Consider the following 24,866-nt stretch of genomic DNA (forward strand, 5'->3'; position numbering starts at 1 on the left):
ATTCTCTTATCTGCATGGTTCTCAGCCTATTTTGCATTGATTAAACTATTTTATGAGTTGGCTTAAGAACTCAGGACTCACAATACAAACTAGACGTAGGTCAGTTTGTGAATGGAAGCCAAGCTCTGTCCCTAGACATTCTCATAAAAACTGCTGAAGCTTGAACTGCAGATCTCAGCCCTATCAAAAGAACCAGATTAGTTTTCTTGGCCACAATAAAACCCATTTCTCAAACTCTCTTCATCCCAGAATATGGGGGCTTTTAAGCATTTCATACATTAATATCCTGCTGGGTGCTGAATCGTGGAGGACTAAGGAATTCAGTGGTTTTATTTTCATGAAACAGAACTATTTCCTCTATTCAGTCAATGACTTCTGATGCCATTTACAATTCATTGGTAATGTGTGGGGTTGTTTTTTTAAGCCTAACACTACTTTTGGGCCTCTCACACAAAATGAAGATGTTCTAACATATATGTTTATAATGTTGAGATACAATATTGTTGCTAGTCAGACTCCAATAGCTAGAGATGGCAGATTTCAGATTTGCAGCAGTTTGGTTCTATTGTACATCTAGACCTGGAAGGGCTGACTTTTGTGTGGTCTGCTTTCTGTTTTCTAGAATCTCCATAGCCTGCACTATGTTTTAAATTTACAAATAAAAGTACATTACAGTCCATAAGCATGGTCTAAAGGCACATGATACATGCTGAAATTAAGCAGATCCAGATCTGGTCAGCACCTGGCTAGGAGACTACCTGGGACCCCTAAGAACACAGCCTTAACTCCCATGATGAAAGAAAGGCAGGATCTACATGCAATAATCAACCTGTCTTTAGGTGATCCTGAGTATACACTTTGGCTTAAGATGTAAGTGTCTTGCTGTAGCACCTATCCGAGCAATCTTTGCAAGAATCCAGCAACCAACAGGCAATAGATGATCAACTGGAAACTGGCCCATCTGCTACAAATTTACCTTCTGCCCATCCTGATCTAGTGTATGGTATGCTTCACCAACTCTCAGGACCAGCCCAAGGATCGCTGGCCCCAGGTGAACCCTGGCTTTAGCGCCCCCACCCCTTTTTCCTGTGCAGGCACCTCCTGTCATCTGAGCAGGTTAGTGGTGGGAGGGTAGTCCCCAATGCCTGAGCAAGTGGGCAGACAGGCAGTCCCCACTGCCCACCCGCCCCTTTGCTGTCCTCACCGCTCTGCTGCCTTCTCCCACCACTCCTGCCACTGCACGGTGCATTATAATGATCACCACCTGACACAGCAACATGATTATAACATGCCACAGCAGGCGAGCTGCCCAGAAGCAGCTGACAGAGGTAGGAATAGTGGACAGAGGCAACAAAGAGAGCAAGTGGGCAACCGGGCAGGCAACAGGAATGGGGAGTGTCCACTAGGTTGCCTGCCTGCTTCCTCGGATGACAAGAGGTGTATGTGCACGCCTGTGGAGATGAGGGGGGAGCCCACACAAAGCAGTTGGAGGGTGCAACCACACACCCCACAGATTGCCACCCCAGGTGGCCACTGAGGTCCATCTAGTGGGCAGGTAGGCCCTGCTTTTGGCTCACTGGGTGGCATGTGACACAGGCCGTCGGCACACACACACACACACACACACACACACACACACACACGGTGCCATAGGCAACTGCCTAGTTCACCTAGTGGGCAGGCTAGCCCTGCCTACACTTATCCTAGGTGTGTGAGCATGAAATACTGAACTGGTTCTAAAAGCACAACATATTTTAAATACAGAAAGTTCAGCAGAGGAGGTTCCCGCTATAAAAGGTGGAAGGTTTCTCCTTTTTTATTCCTGAAGCCTGGAAGCACTCAGGACTTGAGAGCTGCTGTGATACAGTTGCAAAAAGTATTTGTTAAGAGCTGAGAAGACCCCAATTCAATTCTCACCTCCGACACGAACTCACTTTGATCAACAACCTTCTACTTTTTCAAATCCAGGACCCACTTTTAATCCAAAGCTGCAACATGATATCAACTTTTAATGGTTTCCCTGTATACATCTTTCTCTGTCCTCTCTCTAAGGTGACCTAGAGGGAATTTGGGCAGATGCAGTTTGTGATGCAGGGGTGTATCTGCTGAAAGTCCCTTTTCTATGAAATGATTAAAAGTAAAGGAGCTCTGTTCTCCTTTGCATCTGCTCTCTCACTCTCTCTCGCTCTCCCTCTCATATGTGTTTTCCCTTCATTTTTAATGCCTTCCTCCTTTAAAAAAAAACCTAAGCAAAATGGAAATGGTGATAGTGCTACTGATATGCCCTACCTTAGGATCACGAGTGGTGTCAAACTAAAAACCAATTCACTAGGTGAATTTAGACAAGTGAATACAGAGAACAAGATTGCGGCCTTTGTCCTTAATGGTGCAAACCTACACACACTTACCTGGGAGTTACTTCTGAATGAATATACATAGGACAGACTACATGTACATAAAATAAATACAAATGCTTGATGTAGCCTTTTCACTACATTATAATAATTATATATGGTGCTTGTTCATGTCCAGCTTTCCAAACTAAACATTTTTCTTCTTACTGTAGTCTTTCTGTGATGCTAACCATTTTTTAAAAAAATTTAAATGGCTGGTTTTCAACTGACCAAACCATTTTTGTCACCCAGACAATTCTAGTCAATGTGTTTTTTAAAATGTGCATGTGCTTAGATAAATCATATACAAATGAACACTGACATACCCCCTCCTGCTCCCCCAGAGAGGTGGCAACCTTAATTCATTTGCCCTTTTGGAGGCTTCTTCTTATTTCTGCTACTCTTTTTGTGTGTGTGGTGGAGTACTTATCACTAAGAATGACCCACTGATTTAAATAAAGATAACATAGTATGCTGAGTACTGATTTACATTCATTTTAATAATTATGCCATCATAGTTGTTTTTCTCCTGATCTTTACCATAGCAGACATATCTTCACTGAGCTGTGGCACACTGAAGCAAAAACTATTTTTCAGTGTTATTTAGGATTATGATAATGGTTACAGCCTTTAACTGGTATATTCTGCATATTAATTAACCAAGGGCACAATCCAGGGGGAAGTTCTCCTGCCCATGCCTTGCTGCAATGAATGTAAACTGCACCAAGACTCCAGTGAGGTTTTTGCAGGACATCTTCCCCCTGCATTGTGCCCTATAGCTTTGTTGGTGGCCAGTTTTAATCGGCTTGGTTAAATTTTAATCATTGTGGCTGAGAGGCACACTTGGTTTTTCTGAAGCTGTATTGATCTGTTGGCGTTATTTGGAATAGATACAGGAAAATATTAAAATAGGCTCTCACGTGTGGCACTTTTGTTCATCGCATTGTAAGATATCTCACTCTTTCGTCAATATCTCAGAGAGGCACCAATATTCATGTGTTATGCATTGTAACTGACTTTTAATCAATTAATTAACTGGTGATTACACAACAAAAGGAGCTTCCAGACAAGGGGCTCTTAGTGCTACTCATTCCTTGTTTTTCTACTTTCAGCACTACCTGGAATTGCAACTGACTTTCCAAAGCTCTGTGGATATAGCACAGTAGTTTTTGTTCCCAGGCATGCCCAGAAAGGGTGCTTAAAATTGTAAAATTGCAGTTTTCAGTCAGCAAAGGTCTACCCTGTTTAAACTGGCTCCTGCTTCTGCCGACACTGAAACCATTGTTGAAATAACTCTTTATTAATCATTTTCTGAAATGATTTCATCCTGTCCCATCTACCCTTCTGGTCATTTCCCTTATCCTTCCATTTCTTCATTTTTATTTTTATTTTTACTTTTATTTATTAGTGCAATTACACTTTAATACTATTCTGCAAATGTTTTAATTTTTAGAAAATACCAGATGAAAAACATTATGATGCTAGTTAAAAAATCAATTAAAAATTAACACATCACTAAAATGGCACCTGATGGTAACCAGAAATGTAATGGTGAAGATGCCTGTAATATCACTGCAATCATCCGAATAAAGCCTCTAAAAAAAGATGGAACAATAGTGCAATCTTTGCAAAAATTCAGAATTTTTTAAGGTCTAAAGAAGACGAATATAGCCATAAAGTGGCAGGAGCCTCAAATTCTGGCAGCAGAACTCAGCCACCTCGCCACCTGAGCCACCCTAGCAGCACCTAAGCAGAGGGAATTATCAGTCCATTCTTTGTTGAAGTACAACACTATTCACATAACAGCCAGAACTTGTACTGGCAGAGATCTGGGAGGGACACAGACATCAGGACCTTGGCTAGCTCTGAGCAGGAACACACAAGAGCTGTGTGTTACTACAGCAGCTGTTTGGAACAAACTGCTGGCTTTTATGGCTTCTGCCCAGGCAGAATAAATTGTCCCACCCCTTTCCTATGGAAGGTTCTTTTGCTTAAATGGCCCTTGTGTGGTTTACTGGTTTTCTAAATGCCAGCTCCAGCAGCTCTGGAGAACCTCTACTAGGGCTGGCAGATCCTCAGGGATAAGTCAGAATGTTTACTACTCTAGGATATGGTTTTCATAGGTGGACTATTCACCCCAGTCCATGAGGACACAAGCCTAAATCCAAAGAGCCATGACTGCATCAGAAGAGAGCAAGTACCACTTGAAACCAAAAGAATTAATGAAATTACTACTATGCAGTTGCCTCCAATCTGCTTGCAGAAACACACTGTTGTATGAGAAGGAAGAATCCACCCCACCAATCTTCTTGCCATCTGGTAAAGCACTAGGAACGACAACCTTCTCCTTGGGAAATCAGCTATGGAAGACCAGTCTTCTCCAAGTGAGCTCCGGAATAAAGCCCCTTACAGCACAAATCACCAGTTGGATAGATCTCTTTGTTGGAATAGGACAATTACATAGAAGTAACTCACTTTGGCTTCAACTGGACTTGCTTCCAAATAAAGAAGTTGAAGAATAGACAATAAATTAGCTTCAGTCTTGGTACTCAAACATTATTTAATGTTTCTGTCCCTTAAGATGGACCCAGTTATGAATGTTTAGTCTGTGGGACTTCAATAGAACTATACATTCATAATTTGAGCATAAACTAATCTTAGTCCCGGAATGAAACATTAATAATCAAGACACAAACCATCTCAAAACAAAAACAGGCCAGATGCAAACATTAAGTTATGATGAGTTTTTAAAAAGCAGGTGTGGGGAGGGAGAAAGAAAAGCAGTGGAGCACATAGTGTCATTAACACTGGATTTCACATAGTAAAAAGGTACATGATTACTTAGATTTATGTACCTCCACTCAAATAATTTGTTGTTGTTATTATTAAATAATAATTTTTGGTTGAAACCACTTTTCAACCAAAAGCATTAGCAAAGTAGCAAAAAGTTTGAGAATAAAAGCGAAGCACAAGGGAAGCAACATTAGCAGTCACTGGGCGGGATGCTAATAATTAACATTTCAACTAATAAACGTGCCAGTTACATAATACCTTCTTATCTGTAAACTCTATAAAATCATCACTAGTCCTCAATTTCTCTTGGCATCCAAAGACAAACCCTTTGACCTCAAAAGGATTTAAACATCCTTTAGATTTTTAGAATGTAAACATCACTTTAAAATGAATACATTGTGATGATCAAGGACCAGAAGTTTAAAAAGAAATGTATATCTCAATGTCCATACACAGAGCTGTTTCAAGCTCATTATCTGCCTAGGACAGACAACCTTTAAGATGCTCCCTCCTCCCACCCAATGGTCCTCATTGCCCATACAGTGAAATAAACCAGCATAAAACATGGCTAATTAAATCCTCCTTATCTTCTTCATCTATTCTAGACATCTAACATAAAGGCAAGTCAAATCCTCACGGCTTGTATTGTGTATATTCAGGGCATAGTGTAAGACATAGAAAAATCACAGAAAGAAATTCTCTGTTATAAATCCACAAATGTCAGTCATTTATACTAATTACACAGCAGTCCTGAAGCATCTGAACTTAATTAACATTTTAATTTATTTTGTACAAAAAGTATTCAAAGCAACTTAAAAACCAAGGGATAAAACCAAGAACAACATTTAAAACAGCCCTAAACAGCATGTTATAGAATTAGGAGCTAGAAATGCAACAGCAGCCAAGAAACAAACTACTATATAAAGACAGTCAAGGAAGATTTTAGAAACAGAAAATCTTCCAACAATTGCCAGGAGCTGTGTAAGGGGGGAACCTGGCCAGTCTCCCTGAACAGGGCATTTCATAGTGTGGGCACAATGGAGAAGGCCTGCTCTGTGCACAAATAGATCTAATTGCCCTTCTTTGAATAGGGGAATACAGAACAAGGCCTCTCCAACCAATCTAAGAGGACAAGCACAAGTGAGAGAAGACATACTGTGTCTTAAGGTATACAACATCCAGGCCATCTGAGGCCCTGTATACTTTATGTTCAAAGCACCCAAAGTTTAAATGTCAGCACCAAGATAACTACCAGAAAAAATTACAATGCCTCCTACACTCAAATCCAAACATCACAAGTATCAACCACTTCACCCAATATTTCCATTTTTAATATGCGTTCTTGTTATATTATCTAACATTTCTTACCTGTCACAATAGGATAAGATTGTGGCCCTGGAACACTGGCTCCTATATCTGCTGAAGTTGGACTTGTTAAATTGGCCTTCATATCATCTAATCCACCAGCTAGTGATGCCATGGCAGAGTACTCTGTTGACTGAGGGCAGAGAAAAATGAGACAACTTAGTAAATCTTTTGGGTGTTAACAAACTATGCCTAATAAAAACAAGGTATATGGGTAGATTGCTGTGATTTGGTTTTTCTTTTGTAGTGTAAGGTGAATTTTTGCTTTCACATGCAATAGGTCATTGGATGGTTCGAACTGTGATGGGATCACATGCCAAACATAAGTTCTGTAAGCCTCAGAATTCTAGCTTGCTAAACTTGTGTTGGCCAACACAAGTTCAGGGCTTCAAAGTACATGTTGATGATCTTTCCCCAGCCTATCTCAATGAGGACCACAAGGTGACTTCACAAAAGTCTTCTTGCAGTAGAAGAAAATATGGTTGTATGATGACAACCTTACCTAAAAATACATGTTTTAATGGTGCTGTTAAGCATAAAAATCTTTACTCAGGCCACACAGTCATTTGAATCTAGATTTAATGTGGGTTACCAAGATTAGCATGACTGTGTGAACCCATGCCAAGGCGGGAATCTCAGATTCATCTCAAACCATAAACCATTTTGGTGTGGGTTCACACAGGCATGCTAATGTTAACCCACATTAAATCTAGATTTGAATTATTGTGTGAACCAAGCCTCGCTTGACTATGAAGTTTTTTTCTCTCCAGTGCTTATTAGGCAGAACAAAACATAAAGTTTTTCTACAGTGTCTTCTCGTTACTATTAGTTTAATGCAATGCATAGGTGGATGCAGCAAGGTGGATGGACTCGATTACAACTGATCTATGTGGTCGCTAAGAGTCAACACAGACTTGACAACACTTAATCAATCTATCAATCCCTACATAAGTAGCCTGTTATATTTTATTTATTTATTTAACATATTCATATACCACCCAAAACCTGCACCTCTGGGCATTGTATAGCAAAAGCAATACAAATTAAAAATGATTAAAACATTAAAATCATTTAAAACTCAACATCAAAAGTAAAGAAACTATAAATCTAATTAAAAGCCTAGGTGAACAAATATGCCTTCAGTGCCTTTTAAAAAGTTGCCAGAGATGGGGAGGCTCTTATTGCAACAGGGAGTTCATTCCAAAGCCCAGGGGCAGCAAGAGAGAAGTCCTGTCCCCAAGCAGCCTCCAGATGAGCCCGTGGCAACCGTAGCTCTCCAGATGATCTCAACTGGCGATGGGGCTTATGACGAAGAAGAATATAATAAACGGATGTGAGAACTATTAGAAGGAATGGCAAACCAGCTCTGTGTGTGCCTGTCACAATTTTTAGGCAGCATTAGGAGAAGGCTGTCCTGTTTATGCATGCCGTTGGTTAATGGTTTGTTAATTACTAGTGTAGTTGTCTTGGATTATGTTTATTGATTGTTTTGATATGTGGATTACTAGTACTGCTTTGATTTGCTTTTACTGCTGCAGTGCTTTCAGATATGGCCTTTATTTGCTGTTGCTTGGTTTATATTTGGTTTTGCCCAGTTATCCCCTGCTAACTGGGCAAAGAGGCACCTTTTACCGTGGTGATTCTCTTTATTTAGCACGGGGAGAGTAACTGGCCCTATCCACCCCCTGCACAGGACCTCCAGTGACTATTGCTGGTGTCTATCTTGTGTTTCTTTTTAGAATGTGAGCCCTTTGGGGACAGGGAGCCATCTTATTTATTTATTATTTCTCTGTGTAAACCGCCCTGAGCCATTTTTGGAAGGGCTGTATAGAAATCAAATTATTATTAATAATAATAATAATAATAATAATAATACTGCTATTGTATGTTTGTTTAAATTGTTTTTATCGCCCTGTGAACTGCCTTGGTTACCATTGTGTGGTAGAAAGGAATCATAAAAATATTTTAAATAAATAAATAGATAAAGCTCTAAAATAGTTCACAGTATAAATTGTGTGTTCATATGAGTTCCCTGAATTCAATGAAATATGCTGCCCATTTCTATGAATGTTTACTAAGTTTGCAGTAAGTCTCACTGATTTCAACAGCACATGCTTCCAAGCAGGTGTGAATTAGGATCACAGCTTTAGTCCCAAATAAAACAAGCCAAGGACTGCAACCTTATACAGATGATAGCTTTTCAGAGATGAGAAGCCATCCCTGTCTTTGCTACTGAAATATTATATTATAATTAATATTAATATATAATATTAATATAGATTGGTTGGTTGGTTGGTTGATTGATTGATTGATTGATTAGTTTTGAATGGGTTTGCAATGTGTCATGCTATATCCTGGGGAAACTGGAACACTCCAGTTTCCCCAGTTTCTCCTGTGCTGCCTGCAGGTTGGCCATTCATCAAGTAGAGCTACACGTTTAACCTGATGAATGGCCAGCCTGCAGGCAGCACAGGTCACCGCATCTCAAAAAGGACATAGTAGAACTGGAAAAGGCACAGAAGAGGGCAACCAAGATGATCAGGGGCCTAGAGCACCTTTCTTATGAAGCAAAGCTACAACACCTGGGCCTATTTATTTTAGAAAAAAAGACGACTGCGGGGAGACATGATAGAGGTCTATAAAATCATGCATGGTGTGGAGAAAGTGGACAGAGAGAAATTCTTCTCCCTGTCGCATAACACTAGAACCACCAAATTTATGGTGCTGCTTCTGCAATGGACACAGACATTTATGTAGTCCTTTCTAAAAAAATATTGCAAAACAACCTATTCCCCCACAAACATTACACATTTCAAGAACATTTATTTATGTTGGATTATTACACTGGTCAATAATTCACATGAGGTGCCTAACAGTTCAGAAGCAGTGCCTCGTGCAGTACAAGTGCACTATACATTGTGACAGGACAAGCAGTAGGTTTCTGTGATATGGCAGAGACCTATGAGGCATCTGTGTGGCATGGTAGGAGGCACTGGTGAGTGTGGAGTTATGCACAAGAGTGGCAAGGCAAAAGGCAGTGCTGACCTTACTCTCAGGCTTTCTTCCTTCTAGCTTGGCACACTTAAGCACCCAATGTCCAAGAAATTTCTGTGTTATGCCTGGTGCTGGGAAAGCTCTTTGGCCTAAAGAGCTACAGGGATTCCTCCCTGTTTGATGTGCATAGAGGGGATGTGGGATACTGTGATATCATACATAGCCAAGACATTCTTCCGTCAGTTTGGATGGGGACGATCAGGCCACCCAGGGCGAAGAAGATAGCCAGCCCTCGTCAAGACTTTATAGCAATGTAAGTATGTCTTTGTGGAAGAAACATTTTTCACTTTACTTATTGTACTTATCTGCTGCCTTTCCACTCAAGGCAACCAAGATTATCATAATACAAAATCTTTAGAATAAAATACAGGAGACCCTTGAATATCATGGGTTTTGTTTCTGCGGGTTTGACTTTTCATGGGCAATTTCCTGGTACACAAATTTAGATATCATGGGGTAGTTTGGGACTTTTCAAGGTTTTCTGGTTGGGATTTAAATCTTAAAGGGAAAATCCCTTTAACTTTTAAATCCTCATCCTGCATCAATGACTAAAACTACCCCAATAACTAAATATGTGTACCACAAATGTAGCCCACAATACTACTCAGCTGAGAAGGGGTTGGAGATTTAAAAGTTAAATGGGTTATCCCAGCTGAGCTGCTCATTTGCTTTAATTTTGAAATCCCCAACCCAACGAATGAGCAGCTCATGCCATTTCTCAGCTGAGAAGGTGTTGGGCAATTAAAAGTTAAAATGAATGAGCAGCCTGCCATTGCTTCTCAGCTGAGAAGTGTCCAAGATAATCTATTTAATGTTTAAATACCCAACCCTTCTCTTCTGAGAAGTGGCACAGGGGTTTAAGTTTTGAATGCCATGGTACTTTCTTGAGCATTATCTTTGCAATATTCCATTATCTCCTATACAACTAAAAAGCAGCAATAAGAACAGTCTTTACTATGGGAGCATTGCTTTTATATTTAGGCATATATAATTATGTATACTCTCTCTCTCTCTCTCTCTCACACACACACACACACACACACACACACACACCTACCTAGATTTATAATTGCCTTTCAGCAAGGCACCAGAAATAGCACATAAACTAAAAAAGATGAAAAAATAATACAAACACTCAATAGAAACACACTGAATTTAAATTGAAAAAGGAACTTTAAATTATACATGTAAGATTTTTCCATTCTATTCTACTCAAGATATGACAATCTTGAGTCCATATTTGATTCCTTCTACATTTTATCCCCTCCAGCACTGTCATCATCAGTTCTCATTTATCCTTCCTCTTCAGTTTCTCTAAGACTTGCTGGTTCTTTCCTAAATATTTGCTAAAATCCTCATCCATGCTTTAATCTTCTCCACTTTAGATCTTGAGCATATTTAGATCTACACCCAAGCTCTGTCTTGTTTTGTTTAAAATACAGTCTGTAAACAATGTGTTGGTTTTATGCCACATTAGCTGTCATGGTTTTCCCCAAAGAATCTTGGAAACTGTAGTTTGGAAAGGATGCTGAGGCCACCTTTGGATGTAGCAGCAAACCACGGGTCCAACAAATCCTCAGTTTGTCTCCATTCCCCTGGCATGCTCCCAGACAATCATCCTTTGGAGTCTGGGAGACTGCATGACCCAGTAATCTTGCAGTCTGGAAGACTGCAAAGGGGGAGTAAGTGGCTGTGCAAGCTTCCTTCAATGCAAGAAGGACAGCCATGGCAGCCAATTGTGCTTCAGAGGGGGAGGAGCTTCCTCCCCTTAACTCTGGTTTGTGCAAGCTGTACAAACTGGATGACACGTTGAAGGCAGCAGACCCTCAATTTGGTGAGTGAAACTTCATTTCAACTGAGGGTTCATTTCCAGGTTTGGGTGATGAATCGGAACTGTGATTGGGTCCAGGAACTGTGGTTCTGATCATTCTGACATCACAGGGGGTAAACCTGAGGTGAGTTCGCCTCAGGTTCCCCATGACATCCAAAGGCAGCCAGATAATTCTGTTTTGAGTTTGGAAAACCTCCCTTGTTATACAGCAATACTTGGGGTTCCTCCAAAAGAGGGAAGAACAGTTAAACCAGTCTTTAGTCTTTAGTCTAAACTGGGTCATGCAGGCCTCTAGACCTGCATGTCCCAACAAGCTAGATGTAGACCACCAGTCATGTATGATGGCCGGACAAATATTCAGCAATATGGTACCTCCTGTTTTTGCAATCCCGAACAGGCAGCATTTCAAGTCCCTGGTGAGCTGCCTTACATAACTAGTGGGATTGATTTGGCTTGATGGCTCAAACTGTGCAGGTTTGTCTTCTGTGGAGTTGTTCTAAATCTAGGTACTATCAACACATGAGGGGGAAAGTGGGATCCTGGCAGCAAACAACATATCTGACCTCCATATGTTGATTGGACTTTGACAGAGGTCATATGCATACCTGTGTATATGTAGCCTCCTTTAAGATGGTCCAGCACAATCTTGTCCCTCCTTCACATTTAATTAAATTTAGGCTATCTACATGTGACTATCATTGATCTCTCTCCTTGCAATAATTATGACACTCAGTCATTCCCCCAGCTCTCTGTCATTTTGCACAACAAAATTTGCCTGATCGTTGGCAATGCTCCCACTGCTGAAGCCCAACTTGCCCCACAACAGCCAGTTCCTATGGGTCCACTCCACAGTCTCTGAAGAATGACTTTGAGTGGGGGGCTGCTATGGGGAAGCTCCCTTGCATGAACTTCTTTCTGCTCATGCAAGATCTAGATCCAACCCACTCTCTTAATGAGTTGCCTAGAAAAGGCCAAATCTCTTAAGAAATTCACAAGCGCCGTCCACAAATCATTTTTTTAAACTCAGCCAAAAGATCAACTGTATAATATTGACTGGGTTTATGGTTTCTCTGCAAGAAGAAATCTTTCTACATTTCTTAGGTTGCAGATCTACTTGACCTCACTTCTTCCTCAACTCCCTACCACTCAAACTTTCATCATCCCTAGCAATTATTATTAAAGCCAGCTGCCAAATGGCTTTGTCAGAGGCTGGAGAGAGGTGATAGTTTGTTTCAGAGAACCGAAGATAATATAGAAGCAATAGTTGCCTTTGATGTGCACGCACTTTTTCTTTCCTATGTCTGAGTCTAGTCAAATGGGTTTTGCAAGGTTTTATAGTATTTAAAAAACCTACAGAACTTGTTTGATCAGAAGTGATAACAATAAAAGAAATTAGTGTGTACACCATAGTCAGTTATGGCTCTCTATCTTACCACTTTCAACTTTCATTACAACTATTATCTGCTTCAAGTCAGTAGGCCTAGTCCAAAGAAAGTTAGTTGATAAGTCCATTGCAATCAATGAGATCTAAGTTAAACTGTTGATTTCAATTAAATTTAGTGTGACTACGTTTCTCTGGACTGGGACCAAAGCCTCCAGTTGGTCTGGCATACTTCTTTTTCATTTCTGCTTGGGAGGAAACACCATCATTTTCAAACTGCTCATTTATTATAAACCCCAGTTTTAATTGCCACTCATAGCCTGGTTCATTGAGTCTCTGAGGCTGTTCATACAACCAAAAACTGGGTAGGATAACGGTCCTATCCAGGTTTGGGAGCTACGTATGCTCCCAATTTTTGGTTGTGTGGGAGCAAACAGCTAGGTAGGAGCAGGGAGAAGTGACTGTGTAGGAGCTGGGGAGGACAGTTTTTCCTCCTACCTGGGCCAAATGCTGGGTATGAAAGCTAGATAGGACAGCACTGTCCTACCCAGCTCCTGTCTCTCACACAATCACTTCTGTGTGAACAGCCTCTCTGTCGCTCAGTTCTTCCTCTCATGTCAAATATTAACACTTTTTTAAAAAATCCTAGCTCAAGCTTCAAGATATGTTCTTTAGGAAGCAAACACAGACTAAGCAAAGCCTGCACCACATGTTCCACAAAAAGGCCATATCAGTCAAATGTCAAATCCAGGGGCGTAACTAGGTTGGAGTGGGCCCTGAGACAAGATTTTTAAATGGGCCCCCCCGCCGAGAAATTTTTTATTAATAATAATAATAATAATAATAATTCAATTTCTATACCGCCCTTCCAAAAATGGCTCAGGGCGGTTTACAAAGAGAAAAAGGTGCCTCTTTGCCCAGTTAGCAGGGGACTTTTATTCTCACATTTCTGTCTTCATTCAAAACATACAAAAAACAGATGTACAAAATTGAGCAAATGAGAAGACACTAGAAACACTAATTATTAAAATGGGCCCCTTGATGCAGATTAGCAAAGGAGACTTTCAACCATGCAGGGTGAGCCTATGTTTGTTTTCTCAGAATTCTGAACCAATTCAGTAAAGTTTGATTCCAGGAGGTTTTTCACACGAGGCTGTTAAAGCCCTTTAACACACATCTCCTCTGGAATGGAGGTGCTGCATTCACATGTTGGCCAGATTTACCCTAAGGGGAAAAAATATAAAAGCACAACACATGCGTCACAGTTCTCACTCATGTCTCAGTTCTCACTCAGACCGGGGTTGCAAAACAACTTGAACATAAGTGTATTTATGAATGAATGAATGAATTAATTAATTAATTAATTAATTAATTAATACATAAATAAATTTGTTCCAGAAGTTTTTGTAATTTCCTGCCATGAAACAAGCCACTTATAGGACTTTTTAGAGGGGGTTTTTAAAGCCAGCAAATTTTCCAATTAGTTTTAAATTAAATATTCAGAGACTTCTCAGTCTCTCCCTCCCCCCATCAAAGCCCTATGGCAAGCAGATCCCTATATAGGGGGTGGGGGGAGTGTAACCACAAAAAGGAATTCACATTCTACCTGGCAAAGGCTGAGCTGTCTGGCCTGGGAAGAGGGTCTGCTGCAGAGAGCTGTAGTGGCCACTCTGACTGCCAGCCTTCTTCCTGGGGCTTGCCAGCCTACTCGAATTCAGGCTTCACTGAGGCCTACACGGAGGCCTCCCTGGAAGCCCCGCCCACCCGCCGATCAGCTGAGAGGCGGGGAGAAAAGCAGCTTGCCTGCTGCTTTGATTTGGACCAGGACGACAAGCAGGAGAGGGGGCAAACAGCGCAAGTGGCTGAAGGGTCTTGGGGCTGGGCAGGGAGCAATGGGGAGTCATGTGAGGTGTCTCTGGGGGGCCCCTCAAGGCAGTGGGGCCCCGAGAGGACTGCCTCCCCCTGCCTAATGGTAGTTACGCCCCTGGTCAAATCATCATGATCTTTTACTCATCCTATTGACAACTGCTCCTTAAAACTTCATAACATAATTGCAGAAGGGTCATTACCCAATTAAAACAACTTGTGTATCATGTATTATATACATAGCCACCTTAAGTGGCGCAGCATGGAAATGCTTGACTAACAAGCAGAAGGCTGCCTGTTCGAATCCCCGCTGGTATGTTTCCCAGGCTATGGGAAACACCTATATTGGGCAGCAGCAATATAGGAAGATACTGAAAGGCATCATCTCATATTGTGCAGGAGGAGGCAATGGCAAACCAGTCCTGTATTCTACCAAAGAAAACCACAGGGCTCTGTGGGCGCCAGGTCAAAATCAACTCAACAGCACACTTTACCTTTTATTATGTACATAATAAGGCTATGCACACCAGCAGCCCTACCAGGTTAGGGAAGCCCTACCTGGGTATGTCTGCTCATGTGCAGCGCCAGGATTGAGCCCGATCCCGGTGCTGCCTCCCCTGCAAGCCCAAGATTTTACCCAGGCTTTTACCTGGCTTAAATGGCACAAAGACATCATCTACCGCACATAGGGCTTCAAGGGGAGGCAGTGCCAGGATTGAGCCTGATCCTGGTGCTGCACGCGAGCAGACCTACCCTGGTATGGGGGTCATGTGTATGCTCGGGCTGTACTCAGCCCAAGCATATACAGAGTCAGGCACCTAGAGCGTCCGACTTCCAGGTGAATCTCCCAATGCACTGCACTCATTGCGTGGTGCATTGTGGGATTCCTGAAGGCTGGGATGACAAGTCCCAGCCTCCAGAGACCCACATTGCACAAGCACAAAGGATCGTCTGGGGAGAAGGTAGGTGGAGCCTTGCCTTCCTCACCGTCCCGGCGGGGATCATGCAAATAGGCTTGATAGGTTGCTTTGTAGTCTACGATGCTTCCTCAGTGCTGTGACCAGTGACGAATAAACACTACATCCAATAGCAGAGCCTTTGGAACATTCCTTGTGAGCACTGACTGGGTGAATACAAAAAGCATAGAAACTTCTATCTGCCACATTCATATGCCATCCTTCCTCCAGCGAGCTAAGGGCTTTTCTCATCTCTTCTATCCCTACAACAACCTGTTTTGTGGGATAGGCTGAGACATAGTAAATGTGCTTCATTGCTGAGGGAATTATAATTCAGATCTCTCTATTCTAAATATAGCACTCTGCCCTACCATGCCCCTCTGATTCTCAGCTTCTAGACACAAAGATTTTGGGTTTTGCCAGTGTAGCTGGTGAGCCATTCAGTGCTTGGCAACTAATTCTTCTTGTGAGTCACAATCCTCTCTGTAAAATAATTATGGGATTTTAGGCACTTGGGAGTGTTCCCTTGGTTGGCAGAATCCTTTGTGAGTTTAGGAAGCTAGTGTAACATCCAGGTTTCCCTTCCATACCCTCTCTATGTCCAGTGGTTTGCCCTTCATCTGCTTCATGGAGTAAATATATGCCACACCTAGTGTTGGTGGCTATTGGCCAGTGTATCGGCCCCAGTCTCAACTTATGCATTGCCACATCCTCATGGTGTGTGTCTCTTCACAGCAACAACATACTGCCATGGCAATTATTGTACTCAATCTTAACAAAAAATATTAGGGGTGGGGGGCGGAGGGGCTGTTCACTTATTTAAAACATTGGCTGGGATCCAAACTATGTTTTTGCTAATGCACCAGCAATGTATGGGCTTCCCTTTTCCGTAGCAGCCTCACTGCATTCCCCACAAAGCCACACTTGAAGGTTGGGGGACCCTCTAGTGCAACATCCAACACATTGCAACTGGCTGCAGCTGAAAGCAAAAATCAGCAACATCCAGTATATGTACAGAAGTCTTCCATGCTCTCTTCAACCTGTCCATTAACCCGTATACCTAAATACATTCAACTGCACTTGTGTATATTCAGCCCCTGTTCTTCATCTCTGCTTTTGCTCTCCCCCACCTGTCCTATGTCTAAATTTCTTCTGCAAACTCTTTTGGGCAGGAATCTGTCTTTTTCATATATTATTCTGCAATACACAAAGTATATTGATGGCACTACATAAAATAAAGTAATAATACTAAATATCTAAGCCTCCAGCCGTGTCCCCATTTACCTAAGTGTAAGCCCTGTTGAACACAGGTGGATTTACTTCTGAGTAAATATGCACAGGCTTGTGCTATTAAAAAAAATGAAACTATCACCTATGCAGGAAACATAATTGGTCTGAAAAGTGGAATTTTTCCCAGAGTGTGCCATTTAGAATGTGAAAGGGAAATTGCATATTTGAATGCTTCCTTCATGAGCAAATTCCTTGACCACAGAAACCTTTCTGTCAGAGAAAAGAATTCTAGGCTAGCCTTCTCCCTAATGTATTAGTTTTCTATTGGCAGGTTTTATGTTTTTGTTTTTTTCCTTAATGTATCATTCAACATTTGCAATCTTGGAGAAGCTGAATCATGTGATTTTGTATAATCTTCAGAAGTATATGCCTGTGTTGTTGTTGTTAATAGTAATAATAATAATAATTAATACTTAGTATTTGTTTAGAACTTTTTTAGCCTTCATGTACTTGATGTAATCCCTCAAACAAGCCTGTAAGATGAGTGGTTGACATTCTGACTAAAGAACCATGGTGCAGCAAAAGGATCAGAACAACAGTGTTTCCAGACTAACAGCACTAGCGTGCCAGGGGAGGGCAATTTTTGATTACCTCCCCTTTTCCAGAAGCCCTTTGTGCTACCTGAAAATATGTCCCCAAGAGCTGTGCAATCCTCAGGGACATATTTTCAGGTGGCACAGAGCGCTTCCTGGGGAAGGGGAGGTTATTCAAAATTGCCCTTCCCCTGGCACACTGATGCTATTCACCTGGAAGCGCTGTATCCTCCTATTCCGGCTAGGGAGAGGAGGCTAAAAGGGCATGGCTTGTCTAAAGCCACCTACTGAGATTCTAGGTGAGATTCTAACCAGGGAAGTCTTTTTGTAAGCTACTTCAAAGACATTGGTCAGTTGAATTGTATATAATACAAATGAATGAAGTCCTGATTCTCAGCTCAGTCTCTTAGCCACTACACTACACCAACTCTCTATAAGTTAAAAGATTAGTTATTCTGCTTATCCTGTGATTATATACTCTAACAATTATCTCTTCAAATATTGCATCAAAGTACCATATTGGAGAATAATAGTGCCTCCCTGTACCTGGCAATGTCATTGGTTAGAAGGATCAAAAGAATGCATTCCTAAATAGGGTAATCATAGTAAGGATTTTTGTCCCCGAAATGTCCTCTCTTTTGCATTATCTCCCATTCTCATTCAGTAGCTCTTTTTAAGCCACAGCTGATGACTGTGTAGTGTACACAATTGTACTATAAAGACATGATAATACAAAGAATGCAAAGAGTTTTGACCTTAGTAAATCTAAGAAAAGTGAACAAGCTCCTAATGTAAATTGATAAATTTCCATTAACTTCAGGTAGGTCAACAAGGATGTGCGAGCTGGCCATGGACTGGTTCGGTTTGAATCCTAACTGGATTTGAACCAACCCAGCCTGGTCCAAACCAGCCCAAACTGGCTAGCCAAACCTGCCCAAACCGGGCAAAACTGGCTAGTGGGCCTGTTCAGGGGGTATACTTGTAAAAGGGAATCCAGTGGGGATTCCCCTTTACAAGTAGAGAGCATTCCCTGGAGAAAATGCACAGGGGCGGGGGGAGTTTTTACTTTTAAGATTCAGGTGCTGAGGCAGTGGGGTGGTGGTGGCAGCAGCTCCTCCAACACCCACCCCCAGCCTCCCAAGTGACAGCCCGGGCCGGCTGCAGCCCTGTTTAGGCCTCTGCACATGTGCAGTGGCCATTTTCATGACCTCCATGCATGTGCAAAGGCCATTTGTGTCATCATACAATTTGCATGGTGACATAAATTGCGGCTGGGGATGATGGGAGTTGTAGTTCAACAACAGCTGGAGGGCCAAATTTGCCCACCCCTGATATTGAGGATGATGCAAATCTTACCACAAAATGTTCAAATTCCAGATTCCTGAGCATTGCCAAAAACTACTGTGTTTGAATAACAAAACTAGTATCAGCAGCTCTATGAAAAGAATACAACAATTTCTAGTCACCAAATTGATTCAACTGCAGGAACCTGAAAGGCTTATATCCGTACAGTTGTATTTTTTATATCTGTAACAAAGCAGTGTAACTTGAGAGTGGCTTGCATTCTGCACAGTTAGAAGTGGAAAAAAAGCAGCTGCATCCATGGAAGAGCTCAGCCTGGAGCATTGCAGAACAGCCAAACGTGTGCGGAGGAGGAGGGATTTTTGCTGCTCTTTCCTCTTTCTTCCCTCCAAAAGTACCTTTTGACTTCAGCAATATGTCCCAAAACATGGGCAGCACAATCCAATTGAACTTACACTTACTCCCACTTGTGGATAGGATTGCAGCCTAACTGAGCAGTTATTATTGTGCTGATTTAGCAGGAAACCTACCAAATGGTGGGAATGTACATGGAAATGTGATCATACATAAGAACATAAGAATAGCCCTGCTGGATCAGCCCAAGGCCCATCTAGTCCAGCATCCTGTTTCACACAGTGGTTGACCAGATGCCACTGGAAGCCACAGACAGGAGTTGAGGGCGTGCCCTCTCTCCTGCTGTTACTCCCCTGCAACTGGTACTCAGAGGCATACCTTTCCCTTCCCAGATGGATTTGCCTCATCTTTCTTTCCTCTCTTCATCCCGTGCTTCATCTTTTCCAGCTATCACTTCTATCCAATGCTTCATCTTCACTTTCACCTCTGGCCTCCTTCCTCTCTATCTACACTGAGTTGTAGCAACTCAAATGTTGACTGGCCTGCCAGGAGCCTCTTCTTCTTTCTTTATTAAACTAAGGAGGCTGGGATCAGACCCAGAAATCTGAGACTAATTCCCACGTCAATTCCCTCAGCACAAATGTACCTGTGTGGTATGCTTGCTTAGATATATTGGTTGCCAGGCAAACAAACAGCAGGGTAAAACTAATACCTTTGTGACATCAGTAGACACTGCACCAATCCCCTTATCTCAGACTTCTTTGTCCCTTTTCTTAGATGTATAGGTTACGAAATATCCAAGTAGGTCTGTGTGGAGTATGAAGATTGATCACAAAGTAAGGGGATACTAGTGTTATTCCCCAATGCAGTTCCTAGAGGAAGGAATATTTTCTCTCTTAGCTTCCCCAAACACAATTGTCCTCCCATCCCTCCCAGATTTTAGACCCCTTCCAACTGTGCCAGCAAAACAGTTTGAGAAATAACCAAACATATAAATAATAGATAAATAACCATTCAGAAATATGGGACATAGTTACAAAGGATTATGGATCTAGAGACTGCTGGAATATTAAATAAAAAATTAACAGCAAAGTAAGACCTGTTCTGAACTGTGATGCTGAAACATTGGTATGTATTTTAACAAATACATTTGCTGCTACAAAAAATCAGAGAGCCTAAATAAGTCTATCTGTATCCCAATATCAACAACAGACAATATTAAAATCTCTTCCATGAAAACCTAGGGGCTACTTTTGACTATATTCCCCCACTCCCCAAATTGGCCCACATGATTCAAAAGGAGGATGCTTTGAAAGCATGCGTGTCTTTATGTGTTTCCTGAATGTTCTGCTGCCCCCTCCCACCGCCAGTGCATTTCTTTATTGTGGGTGGGGCTGTCCAAACCATCACTCCACAGTCATACTAGAAATACTAGTCACTAGTATCTGGGTGCCATATAGAGTGGCAGTTCAGACAAACCACCACCACCCCACATGATAAAGAAATGCACCCAGAGGATGTCAGGATGTCCAGGAAAGACCTCTTCTTAATTACATGGGCTGGTTCATGGGGGAAGGTAGGTGTAGTAAAGCTTGGGTTAAATTATTTTTCATACTTCCACTAAATGTAGTTCGGAAGGAAGGAAGATTCTTGACTAATACATATATGAAGTGCTATTTACATTTGGTTTATGCAATATAAGATAAAGATCTGCTTTTATACTATATGGAACTAGACTACTTACATAACCAGTTTTGGGGTTGTTTATTTAATAGCAAACATACGAGAAGAGTATAGTCTTCCATGTTGCCTTACATTGTTAAATATTTAGTTGCAAAGAGAAAGTGATCTAGCAGTTTCATCTATTCCAGCCTTATAGTGAGTCTTGGAATCATCACTTGCAAGAAAGGAAGAGAACAAGAGGGACGCTCATATAAATGTCTTCATCTACCCATCACTAATAAAAATAAGATATGCTGCCAGATTTCCCCCTCACTTTCCTTAACTGGAGCTTACTGAGCTGACTCCTAAATTTCTGATTCCTTGAATTTTCTGAATATTAGTTAAATGATTACATAAGCACCATAATACTTTGAAAAACTGAGCACTGTTCCTAAGTACATACATTTCTGAAAGAATCTAAAATATCCACCTGTGCTGCTTAATAGGTCCCCTCTCCTTGTGCCATAGTTCTCAGTGGCCTTAATCAAATCAAATTAAAATCAACAGCTCTATGGAGTCTTCACTACACTACAGTCTTCACTACAACCCAGAAGCCCAGTATGAGAACTGCCAGGATCGGGCCTAATCCCATTGGGGCAGCACTACATAGCCCAACTTTGTGATTCAGCTTTTAAACATGGTTAAAGGCTCAAGGGAGCCCTTAACCTGAGCTCCGGGTTCATGTGTTCGCTGGGGCTGCCTTCAGCCCCAGAAGACACAGAGAAGGGCGCCCAGAGCACCCATCTCCTGGCAGAATTCCACCAATACACTGTCATGTCACACGGTGCATTGTGGGATATCCAGAGGCTGGGACGTGTCATCCCAGCCTCCGGAGCTCCGCTCTGCGCCACACAGCACAAAACATCTGGGAAAGTGGTCCGTGCTCCCAGCAACATTACAGTGATCGTCTAGGGGGAAGGTGAGTTAGACCAGCTTTCCCCTGCATCCAACCCCCAAATGCCTGGTCATGTGAATGGCCCCAATGTGTATTACATCAAGGAACCATGCACTCAGCTGGAAGTCTGAAGTTTTTCTACAAACATTGCTGAAAAGGTAGCCACATTTCTACTTGAATAGTGGCTGGCCTTTTCAACAATGTGAATTGCTGCCAAGGAAACTCCAATGAAAGGTACAGATACTTCCACTCACTAATAGCCTCTTTTCATAGTGGCCACGGTGTTATCCTGACCTTGTATCATTTGACTTTTACAAAAGTATATCCTTAGCTATCCTTCTCATTGTTCATTCAGAAAGGCACCTTACTGCACAATCAGTAAAATTATGTCCAACTTCCTTTTAACTTTCATGCAAATCCTTTTCAAGCGCAATAGCATAATATCCTGTCTGCTTGTAATAAGCATAGTTTTGCTGCAACAACAACAACAAAAACTTTCTGGGATGGCAGTTATGCTCCTGTTTGTCCTTTTCAAATTAACTTGTTATGCAATACAGTTCACTTCAAAGGAGGGTACACAGCTTCCAAAAAAAAATAAAAAAAAATCACAAAATGTTGGGGTGCTGTTGAACGGAGTGGGAGAGTAGAATGGGCATCCTTGCTACTATTTTAAAAAAAATAACTCGTCTAGGTAGCACTTCTGTGTTGGCACAATCATGAGGGGAGAGGACTGTATCACTCACTGCTAATCACATCACTAACAATAGTCAATAGATATTTATGACACTCATGCAACTATAGCAGCAATGAATGATCTCTCTGGGGAATATTTTCCCCAAATGCAAAATATGTGGTTTGAATGCTGGGAAATGTAATATCCCTGCAACAGATGTGCAGCCTTATGAGAAGACATGTGGATTGTGTGCTACACTTTAGAAACAAAAGTGCATTTATTATACCATAAATCGATAGTGCAGAAAGAACATTGATTGACCTAAGGCACGACTGTACAACTTGTGAAGCACCAAACCAAACACAGCCTACAAGCCATGTGTGGTGACCCACCAATAGCTTGATAAACCACCTGTTTTTGCTGCCTGCCTCTTAATTCCAAAAACAGGGAGGTCACAAAGCACCTGGCAGGCTACAATACATGACTGATGGACTGAACTGAACTTGATGGTTACAAATTGTGCAAGTCTGACCCAAGTCTTTGTTTCTGCTGCTATCCTAGTTGCCTAAATATATATTATCCTTTCCCCTCTGCAGTATGGGACCATGGACTTTGAAGAAGCCATAAGCAAGATTTGTTTGATACCCAATATGTCTGGGTACAACCAGAGTACCCCCTCCATAATCAGGAAACCCGACCTGCTTCATACCTGAAATAGTATGAGTCGGGTGTTTGGTATCCTAAGAAATTACCTGAAAAATGACTGCCTGGGGTTGCACCAAGTATTGTCTCATCAGCATGGAGCACCACTGCCATAGCATGAAGGAGAGAAAAAACAGAAATGTAAGGAGAATATTTTTTTTTAAGAGTGCAGTGAGAACTTTTAAAAATATTTTAATATAATATTCTGGAAGCACTCTCTTTTTCTGTAATTTCTGTACCCAGACCTACAGCAGGAAACTGACATGTAATTAAGAATTCTTTAGTGACATAAAGTAGGACATTCAGGTGCTGTATACATGCCAAGCTATCTAACAGTGCCCCAGCTTTAAGGAATCTCACTTACTGTACAGCAGGCCTGCACAATTTGTCATCCTGGAAGCTGATCACAGCCTACCAGGAATGAGGTGTGGTTTGTCAGGGCTTGATAACCCCCCTGTTTTGGATTCCAAGGCAGGCAGCAAAACAGAAGGTTTCGCAAGTCTCTTATGGACCATCTCATAAGGCTAGTGGGCTGGATTCAGAGTGGTGGATCACAGTTTGGGCAGGCCTGAGGTTTCATGGGAAACGTGGAATACTCCAAATATACGTTTAAATGATGATGATCTATGAATAAATTTCTGAGACTTTATCATCCCTCTCTTTTGAGCTGGTGTATTTGCCACAAGGCTTTAAGGCACAAGTCTTTGCTTGTTAAACAAAGAAATACCAAAAAGTAACAACTGTCATTGGATAGAGAGCTCTTCTTCAACGAGGAGCCATAGCTCATTGATTGAGCACAGGCTTTGCAAGCAGAAGATCCCCTAGGTTTAATCCCTGATCTCTCCAGTTAAAATTAAAGTAGCAGGCCTGGGAAAGACCTCTACCTGAGATGTTAGAGAATTGCTGCCTGTCATAGACAGCATTCCAACTGTATAAGGAAAATCAAACCTTCTTATGTTCATATGTGTTTGCCTTGAGGTGCAGTTTGTAAATCAAGATTACACATCTTGTGACTTGCTAACCCAAACTTAGTCCATCAGTCATGCACTGTGGCCTGCCAAATGTTTGAAAATAGTCCTCTTTTTGAAGTCCCAGACAGTAGGAGTGTGCAATTCGATTTGTGCCAAATCAGAGGCAATTCACTAATTTGACTGTGAATCGAATCACCCCTTAAATAAAGGGGCTCATTCGAGGTCAAATAGAATCAGCCCAAATTCAACGCAAATCAATTTCCATGAGTCAAGAGGCCATTTTGGCGGGCTTTCCTCCCTTGCCCATTGGTTTTCTGGCACTGGCTTCCAATTGGCTTGAGATCTCCTTGCTTCTTGGTTGCTTGATGTCATTCAAATCAAGTGTTGGCATGGGCAACTGTGCCCCCCATTAGCTGAGGGGAGAGGGGGAACATTTTTGGAGGAGCTTTCACAAGGTATTCAAAGGGACTGGGAGGCAGAGAGAAAGATCTTATGAAGAAGAGTATGCATCAGAACAGGAGGGAGGGAGGTTTGATTTTGTGATTTTCTTTTCTCGGTACTACCTATTGCTGCAGTGCTGGTTTTGCTGAATCTCAGATTGACAAAGGCAAAACTTGGGTGCCTGCCTTCCTTTCGGAGTTGTGCTGAGAAATGGACTGTATGTGTGTGTAATATTTCTTGGTGACTGCTATGATGGGCTCCATATCTGGCCTTGAAACTAACTTGTGCTTCACTCACTACTCTTATCTGCTCTGCAATCTGCACTCTGCATTGCAAGGTGTACT

General features: G+C 41.7%; 1 protein-coding gene across 8 annotated transcripts in view; it reads right to left on the minus strand.

Moving 5' to 3' along the window:
• The window catches only part of PAX5 (paired box 5), a 316,792-nt gene that overhangs the window by 143,044 nt on the left and 148,882 nt on the right, over positions 1-24,866 (minus strand). For 5 of the 8 annotated variants that reach the window (XR_008316357.1, XR_008316358.1, XM_053297041.1 and 2 more), the window contains 2 exons: positions 23,161-23,217; positions 6,555-6,684 (listed from right to left, as the gene is read on the minus strand). Coding sequence is in view for 6 of the 8 variants with exons in the window: in XM_053297041.1 (XP_053153016.1) it covers positions 6,555-6,684; positions 23,161-23,217 (187 nt within the window). In the remaining 2 variants the exon portion in view is untranslated. The remainder of the gene's footprint in view (positions 1-6,554; positions 6,685-23,160; positions 23,218-24,866) is intronic. The other 3 variants (XM_053297045.1, XM_053297044.1, XM_053297047.1) reach the window with 1 other exon arrangement.

Source organism: Hemicordylus capensis, chromosome 2 (assembly GCF_027244095.1).
Source record: "Hemicordylus capensis ecotype Gifberg chromosome 2, rHemCap1.1.pri, whole genome shotgun sequence".
NCBI classification, from domain to species: Eukaryota; Metazoa; Chordata; class Lepidosauria; order Squamata; family Cordylidae; genus Hemicordylus; species Hemicordylus capensis.